This window comes from Lepus europaeus, chromosome 17, assembly GCF_033115175.1.
Source record: "Lepus europaeus isolate LE1 chromosome 17, mLepTim1.pri, whole genome shotgun sequence".
Taxonomy (NCBI): domain Eukaryota; kingdom Metazoa; phylum Chordata; class Mammalia; order Lagomorpha; family Leporidae; genus Lepus; species Lepus europaeus.
In genome coordinates, this window is record NC_084843.1 from 6,433,760 (window position 1) to 6,452,579 (window position 18,820).

Here is an 18,820-nt window from a genome sequence, read left to right on the forward strand (position 1 = left end):
ATCACAGACGCCGCAGGTAGGCCCTGCCGCCCTCAGCACGCACAAGCACAGCGGAGGTGCGGTGGCCTTGTCCCACCCAGCTTCCGGGGGAGACAGCGGCTCTTTGGAAGTGGCGTCCCAGGAGGCAGTGCCCATCCTTAGGGCGAGCAGCCATGGCGGGTCAGCACCGAAGCAGGTGGACCCTTGCCCAGCCCTGCTGGAGACCTGGAGGCAGGGGCTCCCAGATGCTTCTCGCACCCCTGAAAGTGCGCACGCACACACACACACACCGGAGGGCTCTGAGGCTGTCCCCTGTGGGGCACCGAGTGTTGGCGGAGGCAGCAGGTCCCGGGCAAAGAGCCTGGAACCCATCACCTGCACCAGGCCTGGGAGCCGTGCATTGCTGCGTGAGCAGGGAGGCGCCCCAAACTCATGGGGCTGCTAAGCGGTACCTCAAGAGACCAGGAAGCCAGCCGAGGCCCTGGTGGACCTAGAGGCAGCCTGGCCTTGGTGTGGCCCCTCCTGGGGTCCAAGAGCTTGTGGTCCCCAGAGCTGCAGGGCCAGGCATCGGGACACGTGGCATGGGGGCCCCTATCGGTGGGGATAGCAGGATCCAGGCTGCCCCGGACGTCCCCTCCCAGGCCCTCCACTGTCATGTGCTGTCCGTGGCTCGAGGCGGGCTCTGGATCTTAGGAAGGGCCCCGCTGCACCCTGGCCATGTCTGGCAAACATTTGCAGTCTTCCCCCAAACATACGGGCAGCAAGGGCCGTGAGTGCCGGGCCCCCTCCTGTCTGAGACTCCAAAGCCCTCCTTGGGCATAGCCCTCGTGGCTGCGCCTCCCACTGCACCCGGCCCCCACCCTTTCAGGCTGTCCTCTTAGTAACCGTGGAGGGCTTCCTGGCTGCGTCCCGCCAGGTCAGGGTGGTGCTCGGACCGCAGAGGCAGGCTGCAGCCGGATCCAGGTATCCATCAGGCTAGAGGTGTTTTTAGTTCAAAAACTAAACTGCTAAAATACCACCATTAGCCCAGCCCAGCCCTACAGAGAAGGACCTTGGGGCCTTTGGGCCTGAGCTGGGTCCACCCTGAGTCTCTGGTCTCCGCCAGGAGCTGGGCTGGGCGTGAGCCAAGTCCTTGCACAGGGATGCCGGCATCGGAACCAGGCACCTGTACCCTCGGTGATGCCCTGGGCCTCCCCCAGGTCACCCAGCCAGGCAGCGGCTGAGCAGGGCACTGCACACCACTCCCCAACCCGGCAGCAGCACCTTCCCGCTCAGGGCGGCCTGAACACAGGGCTCGCTCACCTCGCGCCTCGCCTTGGCTTTCCCAGGGATCGCCGTGTGCAACATCCCGTCTGCAGCCGTGGAAGAAACGGCCGACTCCACTATATGCCACGTCCTCAACCTGTACCGGCGGAACACGTGGCTCTACCAGGCGCTGCGGGAAGGCACGCGGGTGCAGAGTGTGGAGCAGATCCGCGAGGTGGCCTCGGGGGCGGCCCGCATTCGTGGAGAGACGCTGGGCCTCATCGGCTTTGGTACGTGCCGCTGCCCTGTCCCTTCCCTGGGTGTTCGGTGGCCACGGGAGGGCAGGCCAGGGGCGACGTGGACAGGGAGTTTATGGCGGGGTAAGGCAGAGAGAGGGTCTCTCGCTGGCCAGGGTGACTCAGGAGGGTGGAGGGCACAGCTGTGGAGCCACAGGCAGGCTTGGGGTTCAGAGCATGGCTGGTGTTGAGTGGAGACCTGGACAGTGGCCCGGGTCCACTCCTGCAGGCCCCCAGGTGCCGGGCTGGGTGGCAACAGCGTCTCACTGGAGTCACGAGGTGGGACAGGAACCTGTCACGCAGGAGCTGTGGGGTGTTGGGAGAGCCAGGGGCGGGCCTCGGTGGCTACAGTCCTCTACCCAGCAGCAGGCCTGGGCCCCCGTGCCCACAGGGGGCCTCCGCCACTTGTTGCTGTGGACTGTGACCCAAATACCCATCTTGGCTTTGAGAAACTCGGTGGCCTCTTCCGCCTCCGTTTCCTGATTTAGCAATAACTTAACGACGCTCCCAGGACTCGCATGAGAAGTGCTTGGGGTGTGCAGTGAGGTTCTGGCCTCCAGAGGAGACCCCACACTGTCAGTCCACGTTTCCCCCCGCTCAGGGGACCCTGGGGGCCCCTGCAACCCATGCGGGAGGAGCCGGATTCTCCCAGGAATGCGGCCCCGCCTCCCGGGGTCTGAGCTTCTGAGCCCAGGACCCATGGGGACCACACTCCAACGGCCAGGGCTGGGCCAGGAGGAAATTGGGAGGCAGAAACTCCCTCTGGGTCTCCCATGTGGGTGCAGGCTCCGTGTGCTTTCCCAAGCACATGAGCAGGGAGCGGGATTGGAAGTGAGCAGCCGGGACTCGAACCAGGTGGTGTTTGCAGTGCCCCCTGCTGGTGCCCCACTGTGCTGCTGGGACTTTTTATTCGTTTTTATTGGAAAGGCAGAGCCACAGAGATCTTCCATCCTCTGATTCGCTCTCCAGAGGCCCACAGCAGCCGAGGCTGGGCCAGGAGCCTAGAACTCCCTGCAGGTCTCCCTTTCTGTAGCAGAGACCCAAGCACTTGGGCCCTCACGGGCTTTCCCCTAACGTGACATCCGCCGTGATCTGTTGCCGATGGCATATCCGGCCTGGCAGGCGCAGGTCCCGCACTTCAACCAAAAGCTGATTCCTCACGGCTGCTGTGTGTCAGGCCAGGGGGCAGTGGTCACCTCGCCCCGTGGATGCGGGCACCCGCAGCCCTTAGGAGAACTGACGCCCTAATGGACAAGCCTGCAGTGCAGATAAAACGTGGACCGGTCAGCAGGACCCAGCAGAGGTGGTCCACTAAAGCTCTCGCACTCTCAAGTCCTGCGGAGGCCAGCCTGGGGGCCTTGGGCCAGTGCCCTGGCCAGCGCAGGCAGAGCCGGGGTGTGGTGCCGCCCAGGAGCCCGGGCCGGGCGTGGCGGGCAGCCGCAGCCGCACTCACCTGGACGTTCTGTTTCCGCACAGGTCGCACGGGGCAGGCGGTTGCTGTTCGAGCCAAGGCCTTTGGATTCAGCGTCATATTTTATGACCCCTACTTGCAGGATGGGATAGAGCGGTCCCTCGGCGTGCAGAGGGTCTACACCCTGCAGGACCTGCTGTACCAGAGCGACTGCGTCTCCCTGCACTGCAACCTCAACGAGCATAACCACCACCTCATCAATGACTTTACCATAAAGCAGGTAACCGCAGACGCCCGCACTGAGGCCTGTGGCAAAGCTGCGTCACTTGCCGTGGGAACAGGAGGGGAAGTGCGGTGGCCGGTGGTCACACTGCTGGGGGCACAGCTGGCGGGCACCATGCAGAAGCAGAGGCAGCCTGTCCCGCCAGCGCCCTCTAGGGGACAGCAGGCGCTGATGACGCCCGGAGGCCCCTGCCCCCAGCTCTGCTCTGTGGCGTGGCTGCGGCAGCGCGCACCTAACGGGCTTGGCGTTCCCTCCACAGATGAGGCAAGGAGCGTTCCTGGTGAATGCGGCCCGCGGGGGCCTGGTGGACGAGAAAGCCTTAGCCCAGGCCCTCAAGGAGGGCAGGATACGAGGGGCGGCGCTCGACGTGCACGAGTCGGAGCCCTTTAGGTGGGTATGCACCGGCCGGCCCAGCCCACACCATGAGCACTGGCCTTTCCCCCGGATCCTGGGGTCTCATAGCGGTGGACCTGGCACGGGGCTGGGACGTGCCCCCCGTCACCAGACAGGAGGCTGGGAGGCTGGGGTCCGCTCAGCCAGCCCTCTAACTGTGCCAATTTGGCGTCCACGCAGCTTTGCTCAGGGTCCGCTGAAAGACGCCCCGAACCTCATCTGTACCCCACACACGGCCTGGTACAGCGAGCAAGCCTCACTAGAGATGAGAGAGGCCGCCGCCACCGAGATCCGCCGAGCAATCACAGGTGAGCCTGCCCCACAGCGCCACTGCCTCCGTCACCCCCACACTGCAGGGCGGCCCCGTTCCATCCCGGTGAAGCGTGTGCCCCCATAGCGGCCAGCGGGGCGTCCGGATGGCTCCCTGGTCGGGGAGAGATGTGATTCGCTGTGCTCTCTCTCCAGGCCGCATCCCGGAGAGCTTGAGGAACTGTGTCAACAAGGAATTCTTCGTCACTTCAGCTCCTTGGTCAGTAATGGATCAGCAAGCAATTCATCCCGAGCTCAATGGCGCCACATACAGGTGAGGACCAGGACTGGCAGTCCGGCGACATCCTTGGGGACAGAGGCCAAACTCTGGAGGCATCCTTAACCTGGCACTAAGAAAGCAGCCTGCCTGCGGAGTTCTGTACAAGACCCAGGGCTTAATTTCTATGGAAGAGTTCATGACTTCAGGGAGACAGCTGCTAACGGAGTTACGGCCTGGGAGCAAGTAGTTGATGTTCCTGTAGCTCTGGGCACAGGTGCCAGCATAGATGTTGACGGGGCTGCACACACCAGAGCCCTCACGCCCACGAGACTGAGGGGCAGGACCCCTGCATGGAGAGGCAGGTCCCTCTCTGCGGTCTCCAAGGTACGCTCTTACCCCGATGCTGCCACCGCTGGGCTCCACGGGAGCCAGTAGATCTGCGCGTGAATCCAGACCAGAGCAGCCTGGAAGCCAAGGCAGCATTGTCTCTGCTCTTGGCGCACTCGGGTTTGGGCACTGTAGGGCCTCTCCTGTGTGCCGTGGGTGCTGCATGGCATCCCCAGCCTGCCACTCATGCTGGAAACGCAGACTCTGTTTTGGCTTCCTTTCCCTACTGCGCGGGCCACCTTTTGCCCTGATGGGCACTTTCGCAGGGTCACAGCTGGAGCCCTGCACAGCCTCCCCCACTCAGATCCCCGGGTTCTGTGTGACCTTTGTAGAAGAGCCTCATTCCAAAGCGCCTGTCCTCGGTGTTTGACTACACCGGGTCCCACTTGTGCCAGAGCCCTACGTCCTGTAGGTGGCTGACGCTGCAGCCGCGAGCCCACATCTCAGCGTGCAGAGCCAGCAGGCAGCACACCCGTTGGCCTTTCTCCTCCCAGGCCATGGGAGCGCAGGGGCGAGCCTCCCGGAGCCACAGGCTCCCAGCATCAGCTCGAGGGGCCGCTCCCAGGCTTTCCCTGTGTCCTCACGGGGAAGGGTGGGAGAGGGAGTTCTCTGGAGCCCCTTTGGCAAGGACACTAACACCCAGGCCTGCAGCTACCCAGCACCTTGGGGGCAGGGTTCTTCACCCCGACTCCGTGCTCATTCATTACATCACAGGGGCTGGGAGTCTGCAGTGTGTATGTGATTTCTTTTTTTTTTTTTTTTTTTTTAAAGATTTATTTATTTGCAAGTCAGAGTTACACAGAGAAAAGGAAAGGCAGAGAGAGAGGGGTCTTTCATTTGATCGTTCACTCCCCAATTGGCCACAATGGCTGGAGCTGTGCCAATCCGAAGCCAGGAGCCAGAAGCTCCTGGGTCTCCCACGTGGGTGCAGGGGCCCAAGGACCTGGGCCATCTTCTAATGCTTTCCCAGGCCACAGCAGAGAGCTGGATGGGAAGAGGAACAGCCGGGTCTCATGGGATAACGGTGCTTCAGGCCAGGGCGTAGCCCGCTGCCCCACGGTGTGTTTTCCATAAATAGGCTCAGATACCATTTCAGACTTTTCAGAGAACAGCTGAAGATTTCCTTCCTGCTTTGATGTTTGCTGTGCTCCTTGTACCCCAAAGAGAGAGACCAGAGCTCCCTGTACTGCACTAACCCCAAGGGCCTTTTTCTGTGTGCTCCTCAGATACCCGCCGGGCATCGTGGGCGTGGCTCCGGGAGGACTTCCTGCAGCCATGGAAGGGATCATCCCCGGAGGCATCCCCGTGACTCACAACCTCCCCACAGTAGCCCACCCCTCTCAAGCTCCCTCGCCCAACCAGCCCACAAAACACGGGGACAATCGAGAGCACCCCAACGAGCAATAGCAGAGAATGCAGAACGCTGGTCACTCCACTACACTCGGGACCAAGAGACAGTGAAACATACATGAACTAAGAAAAGGAATTTGACAGTCTTTTTACCTGATTCTGGACATACGCATCATTGACGCTGCAGTGTTAAACCACAGAGCGAGAAGACGGAAGACGTCGTCTGCTTACGGAAGCGTGGAAGAGACTGGACGTGACTTATTAACGACCAACTTCTGTTATTGTATGTTAAGTTTTTCATCTGTGCATCAAATCACAAAGAATAAATAGAGCTTTTTCCTTTATCAGTTCCTTGGGCACGGCAGGCCCTGAGCTCCTTGCTCTAGAATGTTGCATCAAGAGTTCCAAACATCAAAATAAAAATATTAAGAGGAAATCCCCATCCTGTGACTCTAGTCCCTTCGGTCTGCAGGGGCTCGTTACCTCTTTTGCTAACAGGAAGATTAAAGTCCTGCAAGATGGGAGAAGACTGCCTGCCTGCGTCAGACGGAAGACAGAAGTGGCTCACGTCTGAACTGCAGGCTGAGCGGGCAGGTGGGCTGTAAGTTCAGTAACACCCTCTGATGATGCAAAAAAGAAAAAAAAGTATTAAGTTTCACAAGCTGTTTGTACTCAAATATATTTTCTCAGTTTCAGATCCTCAGCTATTTTATTGAGTGGAAAGTCTTGAACCGAAAGGGTTCAAGAAGAATAATGTTGCATTTCCTTATGTCTCAGGAAACACTTTTTATGGTAACTTGTCAGATTGTCTATGAACAAACCCACTTTTTTAGACATTGATAAAGTCGTCTTTTCTTCACGTGATATTTTATACAAGAACACTTCAGATGTGTTATTAGATGTGACTGATTTTAACAAATCCTATTAGATTTGTATCAACTAGTTACATGTTCTACTCATAGTCTTTTGTGAATCATTGCCTTTTTGTTGAAAGATGGCCTATTTTGAGCCTTTGTATAGGTACATTCCTGTTTTTGTGACGAAAGAAAAACTTTAAAAACTGTCCCAACAGAAAATTAATGGCTATCAGAAGTATGTTTTTGTTTTAGTGTGAGTTCCCGTTGCTGTATTTGTTTATTGTAAAGGTGGACATTTAGCGTTCAGTGCAGTTTTCAATAAAAAGTAATGAAATTTTATGTTCTGAAATTCAAGTACATCTCACCAAGGTAACAAGTTCTCTACTGGAGACGTCCCAACCAGCCGACATCCAGCAGCTGTTACCGCAGGGCTGTATCTGCTTGTTCCATCACCAGACAACGCAACAGGGCACTTAATGGAAAAATCAAATCATGCCATCCTTTTAAGAGTTTTGATTTTAAATTCCCTGGCTCAAGCATTAATTCAGGAAGGGAAATGAAACAACCTGACAACTGTGATATTTACCAGGTGTTGTGAGCCAACTAGTGTCAGCCAGTGTAGTCAGTTAAGAACAAGTTGATCTAACGGTTCTTCCTTAGACAGCATTGAATCCTGTTTGTATTAATGGCGTCTGCAAGTGTGAAATCAGTTTCCCACTTCAAGCATTAACTCCCTCCTCTGAGCCTCTTGTAATCCATGGTGTCACCCACCTGCCTGTCCTGGTCTCCTCACTCCGTCCCCAGTGCTGCCGTGGGAACAGTGACCTGTTAGCCCACAGATCCAACCCTCAGGCCATGAAAAAGGCCCCAAGCATCTGTACCCTGCCATCTTTCATTTAATACACATTGAGTCTGGGACATGATGAGCCTAAGAATCAAAAGGCAGGTTCAAGTCCATGGTGCACCTGGGCTTTAATTAGATCTCAGTTGTTGAAACAGTCCTTTGGAAATGATTATATATACAAATTGACTCCAAGGAAGAAGAAAACCGGTCACAACAGAAAATACCACATTGTTTTCACGCTAGAAAAGGAACTATAAGGTTAAGTCCATACAGTTCGGATATTATCCTCCAGAGTCGATCCAAAGACATTCACATCTGCCACCGAGCCGGGTACTAGGGGACTTGGAGACTATCTGGGGACAATAATTATGGCTGTTTCATGGTTCCACAGTTCAAGAGCTCAATGCAGCCTTTGAACAGCCAGTCTGCTGTGAGAGCCACTTATCTGTCTGGAGCCAAAGAAATGGAACCATCTATATCTATATAATTCTTTCCCACAGGGAAGAATGCTATACCAAACTACGTGGTCGGGGTCACTCACTGATCATAAATAAATAAATAAAGAGGGTGCTCAGGGGAAACACTCACCAGACCACAACACACAGGTGGAAGCTGAATAGTGAGCCTGTAGCAACACCAGCTCAGCGCAGAGCCCCACGACCAAATGCTGTTCCCTCCACCTCTTTGGCTTCTTCAATTGGGAGGGCAGAGCTTGCTTAGCTGGCAATTGGAACAGCATTTCTGCCCGCTACTGGAGATGACAGCCTTCTACAAACTAGTCCTCAGAATGAAAGCAAACCATATGGAGTTCATTTATAAGAAAAGTTAACATTTACCATTATATCAAAATTCATTTACATGGAATCATACTGTAAAAATAGGTTCTTTTTCCTGCCAGTTTTTGCATGCAGTAAGAATGATCCTTTCTGTCCTGGGAATATCTTACTGAGTGTTGGGGGAGGGTAGGACGCACTAAAGAAATGACAGCTCATGGGTATCTCTCCATTTTACTATGCCAGCATCAAGGCTGAGGCTGCACATTCCAATGCTACCTGAAGGCTTTCACAGCCTTTTGATCAAGGGAAGGAAAAATGGGCTGGAGGTGGAGGCAGTTCCTTGCCACATCAACAAGTCTACAAAGTGCTTATCAGGACACTAGTCTTGTGTTCCTGAGATAAGTGACATTTTTACCCAGTACTGAATGTATACCTGACGTGGTCAAATAATACTTTTTATGAGTTTTCTTCTACCTAAGAGTATATTTTTAACCTTAAATAAGGATGGCCACAATGAACCAACATGCAAAAATTCTCATACACAGAAATTCATCATACAATGCATTTACCACCTTACTGCATTTTTTCCAAATCTTTATTCTGCACTGAACTGATCAGCCTAAGCAAAGGCATGCCTTCCCAACCGGATGCACTTGGGGCAGGGGGCGATGGGAACACAGTAAGTCCGAGAGCCTCTGCACGGCACGCTGGGAGAACACAGGTGGTGGAGTGAACAAACTGTACACAACTGATGAGGTGACAAGTGGGCCTGCTCCCTTTTGGTTCAGGGAACAACCACTTAGAAGGGTTCCAGGGTCTGGAATAAAACCCTCATTCTAGGTAACTTTTCCAAACAAATACCTACTGAAAAGGGGAGTATCCTAAAACTTCAAGACAAAATAACAGTAATAGAAACCAAAACCCTCTTCAGAACAAGAAATGATGTCTCTGTGAAGCTCACTCAACACCAGGAGGGGAAAAAAAAAAGGCTTCTCACAGTTTGTTCCTTAGAGATTTGATTTGATTGGGCACAACAGGAACTAATCAAATAAACACTTGTTTATTTTTGTGTTTTGCTGTGGGTAATTTGTACAAAAATTTCCCAATCTGAGAGGCTTGGTGTGAAATGATCTTCTAAGGGGAAGCAGATTGCCAGGTTCCACTAGAGCTCCGAGGAGCGGTCTCCTGCCATGTGCTGTCGGAGTGCCCATGCTGGAAGGATCTGCTCGGGACTAGAAGATGCTGGTACAGCTTTTCCTAGTACACAATTTCTTACACAACCACATGCGTTACATTTATAGACAGATTTACAATTTGAAAGGAAAAGTGTTCTGTCTTAATAAAATTAGTTTTTTTTACAAACTGTAGTCCGACCAAAGTCCGTCTCCTGCAGCAGCTGCCTTCTCCCCCGGGTGTGGGGCAGAGAGAAGCCTTCCGGGCAGGTCCTGCCAGGACTGTCCGCTCAGCGCGCACCCTGCTGCAGCACCACACTCACTCTGGGGTCAGCGCAGATCCAGTGCCTTGGTCGTTTTCACTCATCTTCATCCTCTTCGTCTTCCTCTCCATCAGAAAGGGACGTACAAGGGCGGATCTGTCGGTAGCGGTCCAGCCACTTCTCCACCATCTGGGTGACCAGTGGGTGATTTCGCCTCCGGGAGCTTTTCTGCATGGCGACCAGAACCCCGCCCTCGGTCACACAGCAGTCCAGCCACTCCCTGAGCAGCTTCTCCTGCTGTTCCTCGTTCCCTAGCTTTTGGAGGAGAGAGACAAGGAAAACAGTCAGGCTTCCCAGGACAGATCTGTGTCTGGCATGAAAACTAGGACAGCCAAACTCTACCATGGCTCAACCTTTCACCAGTTTTGTATTAAAGCCCAATTTGTTCTGTTTACATTTAAAGAGACATGGGTGGGAATATTCTCACTAAAAGCTGGAGGGTAAGAAGATTGCTAAGCAGGTCCTTTGTTTGCTATCCGAGCAAAAAGCAAATGTTCTAATAAGCTGATCCTGGCAAAGAAAATGCCAGAAAAGTCGCAGCTTCAAACACATGACAAGGTAAGTTCACCCAGTGAATTATGGATGGCTGAAGTTATACAAGTTGTGGATTTTTTTTCCTCTCAATGTCATGATTATGTGTTTTCTGATGGTTATAGTATACTAAATAAAAGACCAATAATTTGACAAGAACATGGGCTTTCTGAGAGAGATTCTTTTGTACACGTATGCCTAGTCTACACCCCCTCCTACTACCCCTGACCTGGATAGCTCTCCCTGGGGCTTCTGCCACTGCCCAGGTATCAGTCAACCCAGAAGCCAGGGTTCCTCTGGCAAACTGGCCTTTGTAGTCCCAGCTCCCCAGAGTACAAACAAAGCTGTGGCCTCGTTTCCTTCCCACTACCCTCCTGCGCTGTTGCCCACCCCCTCGCAAGCCACAATGGCCCTGCAATTCCTAGGCGTTACGTCCCCAGATCCGTTAATAAGACTCACTTCTGAGGACATCCTCGCCCTTACCACTGTCTTTAAGTCCCCAGTCCTTCAGGTTCCCTGTTTTTCTTCCTTAGAAGTTGAGGACAGGGCCTGAGGTGTAGTTCCTCGCTGTTTCCACGTGGCAGTTTTGAAATGCTAAACATCAACGTCTGACCCCCAGTTACAGCCGGTGGGAATGACTACAGCTACATACAGCAAAGTAGCTGGTACTGCTGATAAAACCACACAGGAGGGACACCACCGGCTACCTTCTCAGTAGGGGAAACACGCCACTCACCTCCTGAGCAGAAAGAAAGTGCACGTGGAGTAACTTCCGCTCACTGTCAACCAGAGGCAAAAACGTGATGGTGATGTCATCATCAGTATTCAAGTTAGCACCAGCACCTCGGTTGCCATAGCCATCATTCTCCATGGCAACCAAAGCAGAGAAGTGGCCCCTAGTATACCCCAGAGCAATCGGACTTTTCCAACAAAAACTCTGTTCCCACAACAAAGGCAAATACACCCCTAGAAAGAGGAAAGAAAACCAAGTGGTTGCAGGTGTCAACAGTCTCTTTGTGTCCCCAGTCCTGACCACCCAGAACCAGCCTGATCCTCCTCACCAGTGGAGGACACAGCTACAGACCACTCTGTACTCACAGATCAGAGACCTCCGCAGTGTCCAGATGACCACTTACCTTGAAATCGAGTATAGCCTAAAGTTTCTCCCCGGAAACTCTTATAATATTTTACTCCGTAAACTATAATTGGTCGTCTAAGAATATGTGCAAGTACAAAAATGTGTGTCTGTTCCAAACTCGCTCCAGGCTGCACAGAACAAAAGAAAAAGGTTTTTTTTTACCATTCCTGGAAAAATGTTTTGTAACAATCAACAATCTTCATCATATTCAATATATTCAAATATACCTTTAGTATATCTAAATCTGTTTTTAAGAAAATGTCAAGTTAAAGCTCCTTTAACTGTAAGTCCAATAAAACTGGAGTAGAAATTCCAAGTCTACACAAGGGTATCATTCACTGTTTCAACTGGATGGAGGTCAACAGTCCCATATACCCCTCACTGCCAGCCTTGCTCCTCACAATCTCCGGAATCACATTCAGACAGCAAAGGATGCGCTGTGTCATGACATTCTGATTCAGTCACCTGCACAGTTCTACCTGCTTCATCTTAGTAGTCTGCAACACTTCACTTTAGGAGAGAGAGCCTAAACTGAAGAGACAAAAGCTCTGTTCCTCACAGTGGCAATATCCTAGAACTGGTGAAGGCCAACACCAATACACAGGGCAATAAGGTCCATGTCTCAGAACAGTCAGCCACTGCGAACCCTGCCCAAGTGGCTCCCTGCCAGAAGATACTTCCTTCTCAGGGCTCAAGTGAACTTTGGTGCTTTCTGGAAACAAAGGAGAGGTCTGTTGGCATATCGCTGAGCACTGGATGAAGCCAAGAGTGTAAGGGGGACACTCCACCCAGCTTTATTACAGGCAGGCTTCGTTTACAATCACAGAAGTTCATCCCCACATTAGTTAGACTGGTTCAGAGTGAGCCGGACTGCACCTTTTCCTCTGTTACTTGGATGCGGCCTCACCACTGGGGGCACATTCTGAAGACTGCCCACTGTGTCCTCAGGGCGTGACGGCTCGTCCCCAGCATGCAAGTACCTACTTCTGTCTCATGATCTTGGGTAGGTCTCCATCATCAGACACAGGACAGGGGCTAATCTGTAAGGTGGCAACAGCCATAAGCCCCCTGTGCCAAGAGGAATAGAGAACAGCCTCAAGACTGGAAGTGCTTCAAGTCATCCAAGTACAACTTGCACATGGGAGAAGCACACACTTCTCTCCCTTACCACTGAGGACCTGCTATGGTCACCTTTTCAATAAAGAGCTGTCACATGACGAGCACCCACATCAACTGCTGCCAAGACAAGTACTCGTCTCTGACCACACCGCTTCCAACACAGTTCAGGCAAGCGTGGAAGCACCGAGACAAGTGGCTTGCTTTGCTCACAGAAGAACAAGGTTTGAAGCGCCTTACCTGACTAGCGAGAGAGAGTATAAATGCCCAGTCTTCTTGCCACTGTTCTTCTCTCAAGGAAAAGTGTAAACCAAAGCTCTGAGAATACCATGACTCCCAATCTTTCCAGCGTGTGTAAAACCTAAAAAAATGTGTAAAAAGCCTTCTATAAACAACACTTTACATGTGCCAATAATTTATTTAATGTAATCTTTAAGCAGTTCATGTGAAAAGAGATTATTTTACTAACTTCACCTGGTTTGCAATATATTATTCAAATTACAAATGCTTCTAGCATGAGCACTTAGCTAAGTGGCTAAGACACTGGAGTCCCAGGTTGGAATCCCAGGTGTTCAATGCCCAACTCCAGCCTCTGACTCCAGGCTCCTGCTGATGCACAGCCTGGGAACGAGCGTGAGGGCTCATGTAGCTGGGACCCTGTCACCCACGTGGAAGAATCTGATTCTGAAAGTCCCTGGACAGGAAAGCTTAACATGTTAGTGTCACAGAATCTTTATAAGTCAATTAATGAAGCTTCCACAGAAAACAAATGAATGTATTTTAGATTTTCTAAAAATGACCTGAACATAGCATTCCAAAAGTAGAACTCTCAGCTGATTAAAAAATACTTTCCCATACTCCAGGTTACTGAGGGTATTTTTAAAAGCAGAATGCCCAATGCTTTAGAAATAAAAAGTGGATATTCATCTTTTACAACAGCTAAAAAACAAATACATTTGAATTTCTTAACACCAATATCGAAATACATTGTTTTGAAATGCTCAAGGACAAATATTATCAAACTTAGAAACTGTGTACAAACTGAAAGATGTATACACAGTTAACAAATTCTTGGTTATTCTGTGAAGTCATTTTATGAATGAGACAGCTAAGTTAGCCAGAAATTAAATAACTGCACTTAAAACACTCCAAGAAAAGTTGTGAATAAGAGAGTTCGGTAAAACACAGTTTTAAATAATAATCATGTTCAAGTAATCACCCCTATCACACCAGGACCTAAACTCTGCAGCTACCAGACTTGTGAAGAACAGACAAGAAAACCAAATCTGGCAGCAGACAATCAAATGGTACACGAAAACGTAGAAGAGTCCAGAAACTCTTACTGTTATGGTCAACTAATTTTGACAGAAGTGTCAAGGCAAGAGAATGAGGGGGAAAGTGTCCTTTTTTTTTAAAGATTTATTTATTTTACTTGAAAGTCAGAGTTACAGAAAGGCAGAGGCAGAGAGAGAGACAGAGAGAGAGGTCTTTTGCCTACTGGTTCATTCCCCAGATGGCCGCAACGGCCGGAACTAGGCCTTTCCGAAGCCAGGAGCCAGGAGCTTCTTACAGGTCTCCCACGTGGGTGCAGGGGGGAAGCACTTGGGTTATCTTCTACTACTTTCCCAGGCCACAGCAGAGAGCTGGATCAGAAGCGGAGCAGCCAGAACTTGAACCGGTACCCACACGGTTCCCCCAGCACTGCAGGCGGGGGCTTTACCCACTATGCTACAGTGCCGGCCCTGAAAGTGTTTTGTCAATAAATGGTACTGGGGCAACTGGACATCCACATGCAAAAAGATGAATTAAAACATTTACACCTAAAACCTCAAACAAAAAATTAGCTCTAAATGGATCACAGACCTAAATTTTTAAAAATTTTAAAAGATAGTAAAATCGTGGAAGAAAACATTGGAGTAAACATTAGGCTAGAAAAGCACAAGCAAAAAAACAAAAATGTTTACATACTTTCATGCTTTAATGTACCTTTAAAAGCTACCCTTAATGAAAAGTGAAAAGCCAGTCACAGAGGAAAATTGGTATAGATCATACATTCAGTGAGCAAGCTGATACATCAAGAACACCTGGCAACTCACTAATTAACACAACTCCTTTAAAAAATGAAAAATGACATAGAAAGATATTTCACCAAAGATACATGAATGATCAATAAGCACATGAAAAGATGCTCAATATGATCAGTAACTAGGGAAATACAAATCAAAACTACCACGACCCAACAGTTACACTTCTAGGTATCTAACAAGTGAGAAACCAAAACTGTGTCACACAGAGACTTGTTTGTGAATGGTCTGAGGAGTGTTAACTGAAAAATGGGAACTAGCCAATATCCATCAACTGGGGAACAAAAACGTGGCCGTCCGTGGAATAGCATCTGGAACATACAGGAGCAAAACAGGAAACATGGATGAAGCATTAACACTTCAAGCAAAGTAAAAGAATTCAGACACAAAAGACCATATTTTATGATTCCATGTATATTTAGGATCCAGAAGAGACAGTTTCAATCTTGCTTTTTAATATTTTCACTGTAATCAAATCTACCCAGGTGACTCCGTGTATTTGTAGCAGGTACAATTAAGTACGAATTAGAACTACTTCCAAATAGCATTTGTAGCAAGGTATACTAAAAACTGTAACTACAGGGGCTGGCGTGGAGCAGCGCCCATCCCATACGGGTGCTGGTTCGAGTTTCTTACTAGCTTTTTTACGTGGCATAACATGTCTTCCCAGGTGGTTTGCACTACATGCGAAGGGCACCCCAGCGAAGAGCAGCTTAAAGGATGTAATGACTCCTCCACTCCTGGCCTAGGACAGGACCCCAGGCTGTTCACCCTGCTCATTCTACCCTCCACCCCGCCCTCTGATTCAACACCACTGAATTCTATTAGATAATCTTCATTGTCAGCCCACCCCCAAGATACTAGCAAAGTCTCTCTGTGGTCACAGCAATCAGCTGTACTATAAACATCAGGCAAAGATGTTTCACGGCCAGGATCAGAGCAGGTGGTGCCTAGGCACACTGTTTTGGGACACCTGTCCATATGCCAGCTCTTTGTCCTCACCCTTTTAGAACTGGGGGTACTTTACTACAAGTTCTACTGCAACACCACCAACCAGTGGCTATGAACAAGCAGAGTGCCTTCTCATGGAGACAGCCACACTCCCTCTCCGGTCTAACATTTACTACCTCCGGTAACAGTGCTCTTCTTCTACCTCTGTGCTAGACTTTGGGGACCTAAAATGCCTCATGAGCACCTCAGCGTTCCAGCCCCATGAACACCAGTGGCCCAACCCAGATAACCTACTGCCAGCTCTGAGGAACTACGGGGAGCAAAAGCCCCAAAGACACTCCAGCCACTGCTGATTTAGTGTGTACTCAGCCTCACAACTAGGTCAGGATGTAGCCACCAGAAGCCTACCTGGCTGCCAAGCGGCAGGTTTACCGAAGTCCAGGCACAACTTTCCAGGTAAGAAGCCAGACTTCAGCACCACCGAGGTACACATGCGTTGCACAGGACAGTCACAGTAAGCAAGCTTAGCAGGCAGACTTGTGAAACCACAGTGAAGCCAGGACCATGAAATCACCACTACAAAAACCAGCCCCTTCCCTGCTCTGGCAGAGGCATCATTAGGATGTTGGGTTTGTGGGCACACAACGTCCCCCAGAGGGTCCCGCTGAACATCTACTTACACCCGTCTACCTGGCCCAGGGAGCCACCTCACACAGCTCTTGTTCTTGCTCTATTACCAGATCATTTCAGCACAGCTCTCTGCACTAAAAGGCACAGAGCCCTCTCTCCTTGACAAAGACTAAATGATAAAGCCATCTGGCTGATCTCCAATCAGACTTCCCAGTCAGGGAGCTTTTATTTTTTTCAAATGACCTCAATTCTTACTCTACGGCATTAAGACAGTAAAGAAGCGGTCCCACTTCCAGATCCCAGAGAGCATGCCACTTCAGTGGGCACTTACTGAGCCCGCACCAGCATGTCAGAGCAGCAATGACACCAGTCTCACTTCCAAGTTCTGGAGGACACATCAATTCAATGGTGACCACTTACTGAGCCAGCCTAGGGGTTCTGTATCTTCCACAAGGAAACAAAATTCCTGTCTCCTAGAGTTAAGATATGTGCATGGATTTCAAAATACTGACAACATTCACAACCACTGAAGTGCTCAAAAAAGACACGAGGACACAAGGGTAATAAACTTCTTTGGAATAGGGTCATTATTTGTAAAGCATTCAACTAGATACACAAAAAGAAAAGGCACATTTGATAATGAAGTTGGAAAAATAGTATGTTTTTTTTTTTTTTTTTTTTTTTTTTTTTTTTTTTTTGACAGGCAGAGTGGACAGTGAGAGAGAGAGACAGAGAGAAAGGTCTTCCTTTTTGCTGTTGGTTCACCCTCCAGTGGCCACCGCTTCTCCTGGTCTCCCATGGGGTGCAGGACCCAAGCACTTGGGCCATCCTCCACTGCACTCCCTTGCCACAGCAGAGAGCTGGCCTGGAAGAGGGGCAACCAGGACAGAATCCGGTGCCCCAACCGGGACTAGAACCCGGTGTGCCGGCGCCGCAAGGCGGAGGATTAGCCTAGTGAGCCGCGGCGCCGGCAATAGTATGAATTTTTAAATGGCGAGGGGCTAGTGTTGTGCAGCAGGTTAAGCCACCACCTGTGATGCCGGCATCTGATATGGGGCCAGTTTGAGTGCCAGCTGCTCCACTTCCGATCCAGCTCCTTGCTAATGAGCCTGGGAAAGCAGATGATGACCCAAGTATCTGGGCTCTTGCCATCCCACGTGGGAGATCCGGATGGAGTTCCAGGCTCCCGACTTCAGCCTGGCCCAGTCCAGTCCCAGCCATTGCAGCCAACTGGAGAGTGAACCAGCAGATGGAAGATCTTTCTCTCCCTCTATCTTTCCAAGAAATAAATCTTAAAAAAAAAAAAAAAGTGACTTCTGCTACTTACTAACTTCCAACAATGGGCAATTTACTCTAGCATCTTTGAGCCTCATGACAGAACATATTCACAGAACCAATATAATACCAGAAGTCAAACAGATATGAAGACCAAATTATTCACACACACAATGACTGACATCTCAATGGGAGAATTCATAGCTCAAGACAAAACTGGAGTGGAACCCAGGTAAATATGTATCACATTTTGAGACAACTGGAAAAATATGAACATGGACTGGATGCTGGGCAGCTCTATCAATGCTGATTTACTTAGGTGTGGCGATATGGATGTGGCTGGGTAAAGAATATTTGTTCTGGAAAGGTGCGTGTTGAAACATTGAAAGGTAAAGAAAGCATCAAGATGTCTAAAACTAACTGGCACAGGAGAGTGTTCAGGCTATAGACATGCAGCAGGTATGCTAAAATGTTAATTGGTCAACTGAATGGACAAGATACTGGGATCTGCTGCATGGCTGTCTTGTTATTTTTTTAAACCCGTCTGTGAGTTTGAAAATTGCAAAGTTATCCGAGATACTCCCACACTCAGAAAGAAAAAAACAAAATCTGGAGGGCCAGTGATGTGGTGTAAGCAGGTAAAGTCACCCCCACAACACTGAGATTCCCATACTGGGCACCAGTTCATGTCCTGGCTGCTCTACTTCCTATCCAGCTCCCTACTAATGGCCAGGGATAAGCAGGGGAGATGGCCTAAGTTTTTGGACCTCTGCCACCCACATGGGAGACCTGGATGAAGCTCCTGGCTTCAGCCTGACCCAGCCCTGACCACTGCAGCCATCTGAGGAGTGAACCAGCAGGTGGAAGATCTCTCTCTCCCTCTCTGTAACTCTTTCAAAAAAAAAAGAGAGAGAGAGAAAACCTTTGGAATATAGTCAGAATAACATCCCTTAAAGTTGAACAAAAAATATGAAGTCATAAGTAGTTAAAATTATAAGCAAAGAGCATATCAATACTTAAGGATAACCTGAAATGTTGTATTTGAATTGTGCAAATATATGGTTTCTATTGAATAAAAATATTGTCTGGGCCAGCACTGTGGCGTAGCGGGTGAAGCCGCCGCCTGCAGTGCCAGCATCCCATACGGGCACCAGTTCAAGTCCCGGCTGTTCCACTTCTGATCCACCTCTCTGCTGTGGCCTGGGAAAGCAGAAGATGGCCCAAATCCTTGGGCCCCTGAACCATCATGG

At 50.3% G+C, this 18,820-nt stretch overlaps 2 protein-coding genes across 6 annotated transcripts in view; one reads left to right on the plus strand and one right to left on the minus strand.

The window, feature by feature from the left end:
* Nucleotides 1-6,215, plus strand: part of CTBP2 (C-terminal binding protein 2) — a 121,086-nt gene extending 114,871 nt beyond the window's left edge. For all 5 annotated transcript variants that reach the window (XM_062214933.1, XM_062214936.1, XM_062214932.1 and 2 more), the window contains 6 exons: nt 1,308-1,514; nt 2,997-3,211; nt 3,474-3,604; nt 3,788-3,915; nt 4,073-4,190; nt 5,750-6,215. In XM_062214933.1, coding sequence (XP_062070917.1) covers nt 1,308-1,514; nt 2,997-3,211; nt 3,474-3,604; nt 3,788-3,915; nt 4,073-4,190; nt 5,750-5,930 — 980 coding nt within the window. In that variant the 3' untranslated portion in view covers nt 5,931-6,215. The remainder of the gene's footprint in view (nt 1-1,307; nt 1,515-2,996; nt 3,212-3,473; nt 3,605-3,787; nt 3,916-4,072; nt 4,191-5,749) is intronic.
* A 1,462-nt stretch (nt 6,216-7,677) lies between these two features.
* The window catches only part of ZRANB1 (zinc finger RANBP2-type containing 1), a 61,927-nt gene continuing 50,784 nt past the window's right edge, over nt 7,678-18,820 (minus strand). The window contains exons 7-10 of the mRNA XM_062214937.1: nt 12,871-12,991; nt 11,513-11,642; nt 11,113-11,342; nt 7,678-10,100 (exon numbers count right to left, since the gene is read on the minus strand). Coding sequence (XP_062070921.1) covers nt 9,882-10,100; nt 11,113-11,342; nt 11,513-11,642; nt 12,871-12,991 — 700 coding nt within the window. The 3' untranslated portion in view covers nt 7,678-9,881. The remainder of the gene's footprint in view (nt 10,101-11,112; nt 11,343-11,512; nt 11,643-12,870; nt 12,992-18,820) is intronic.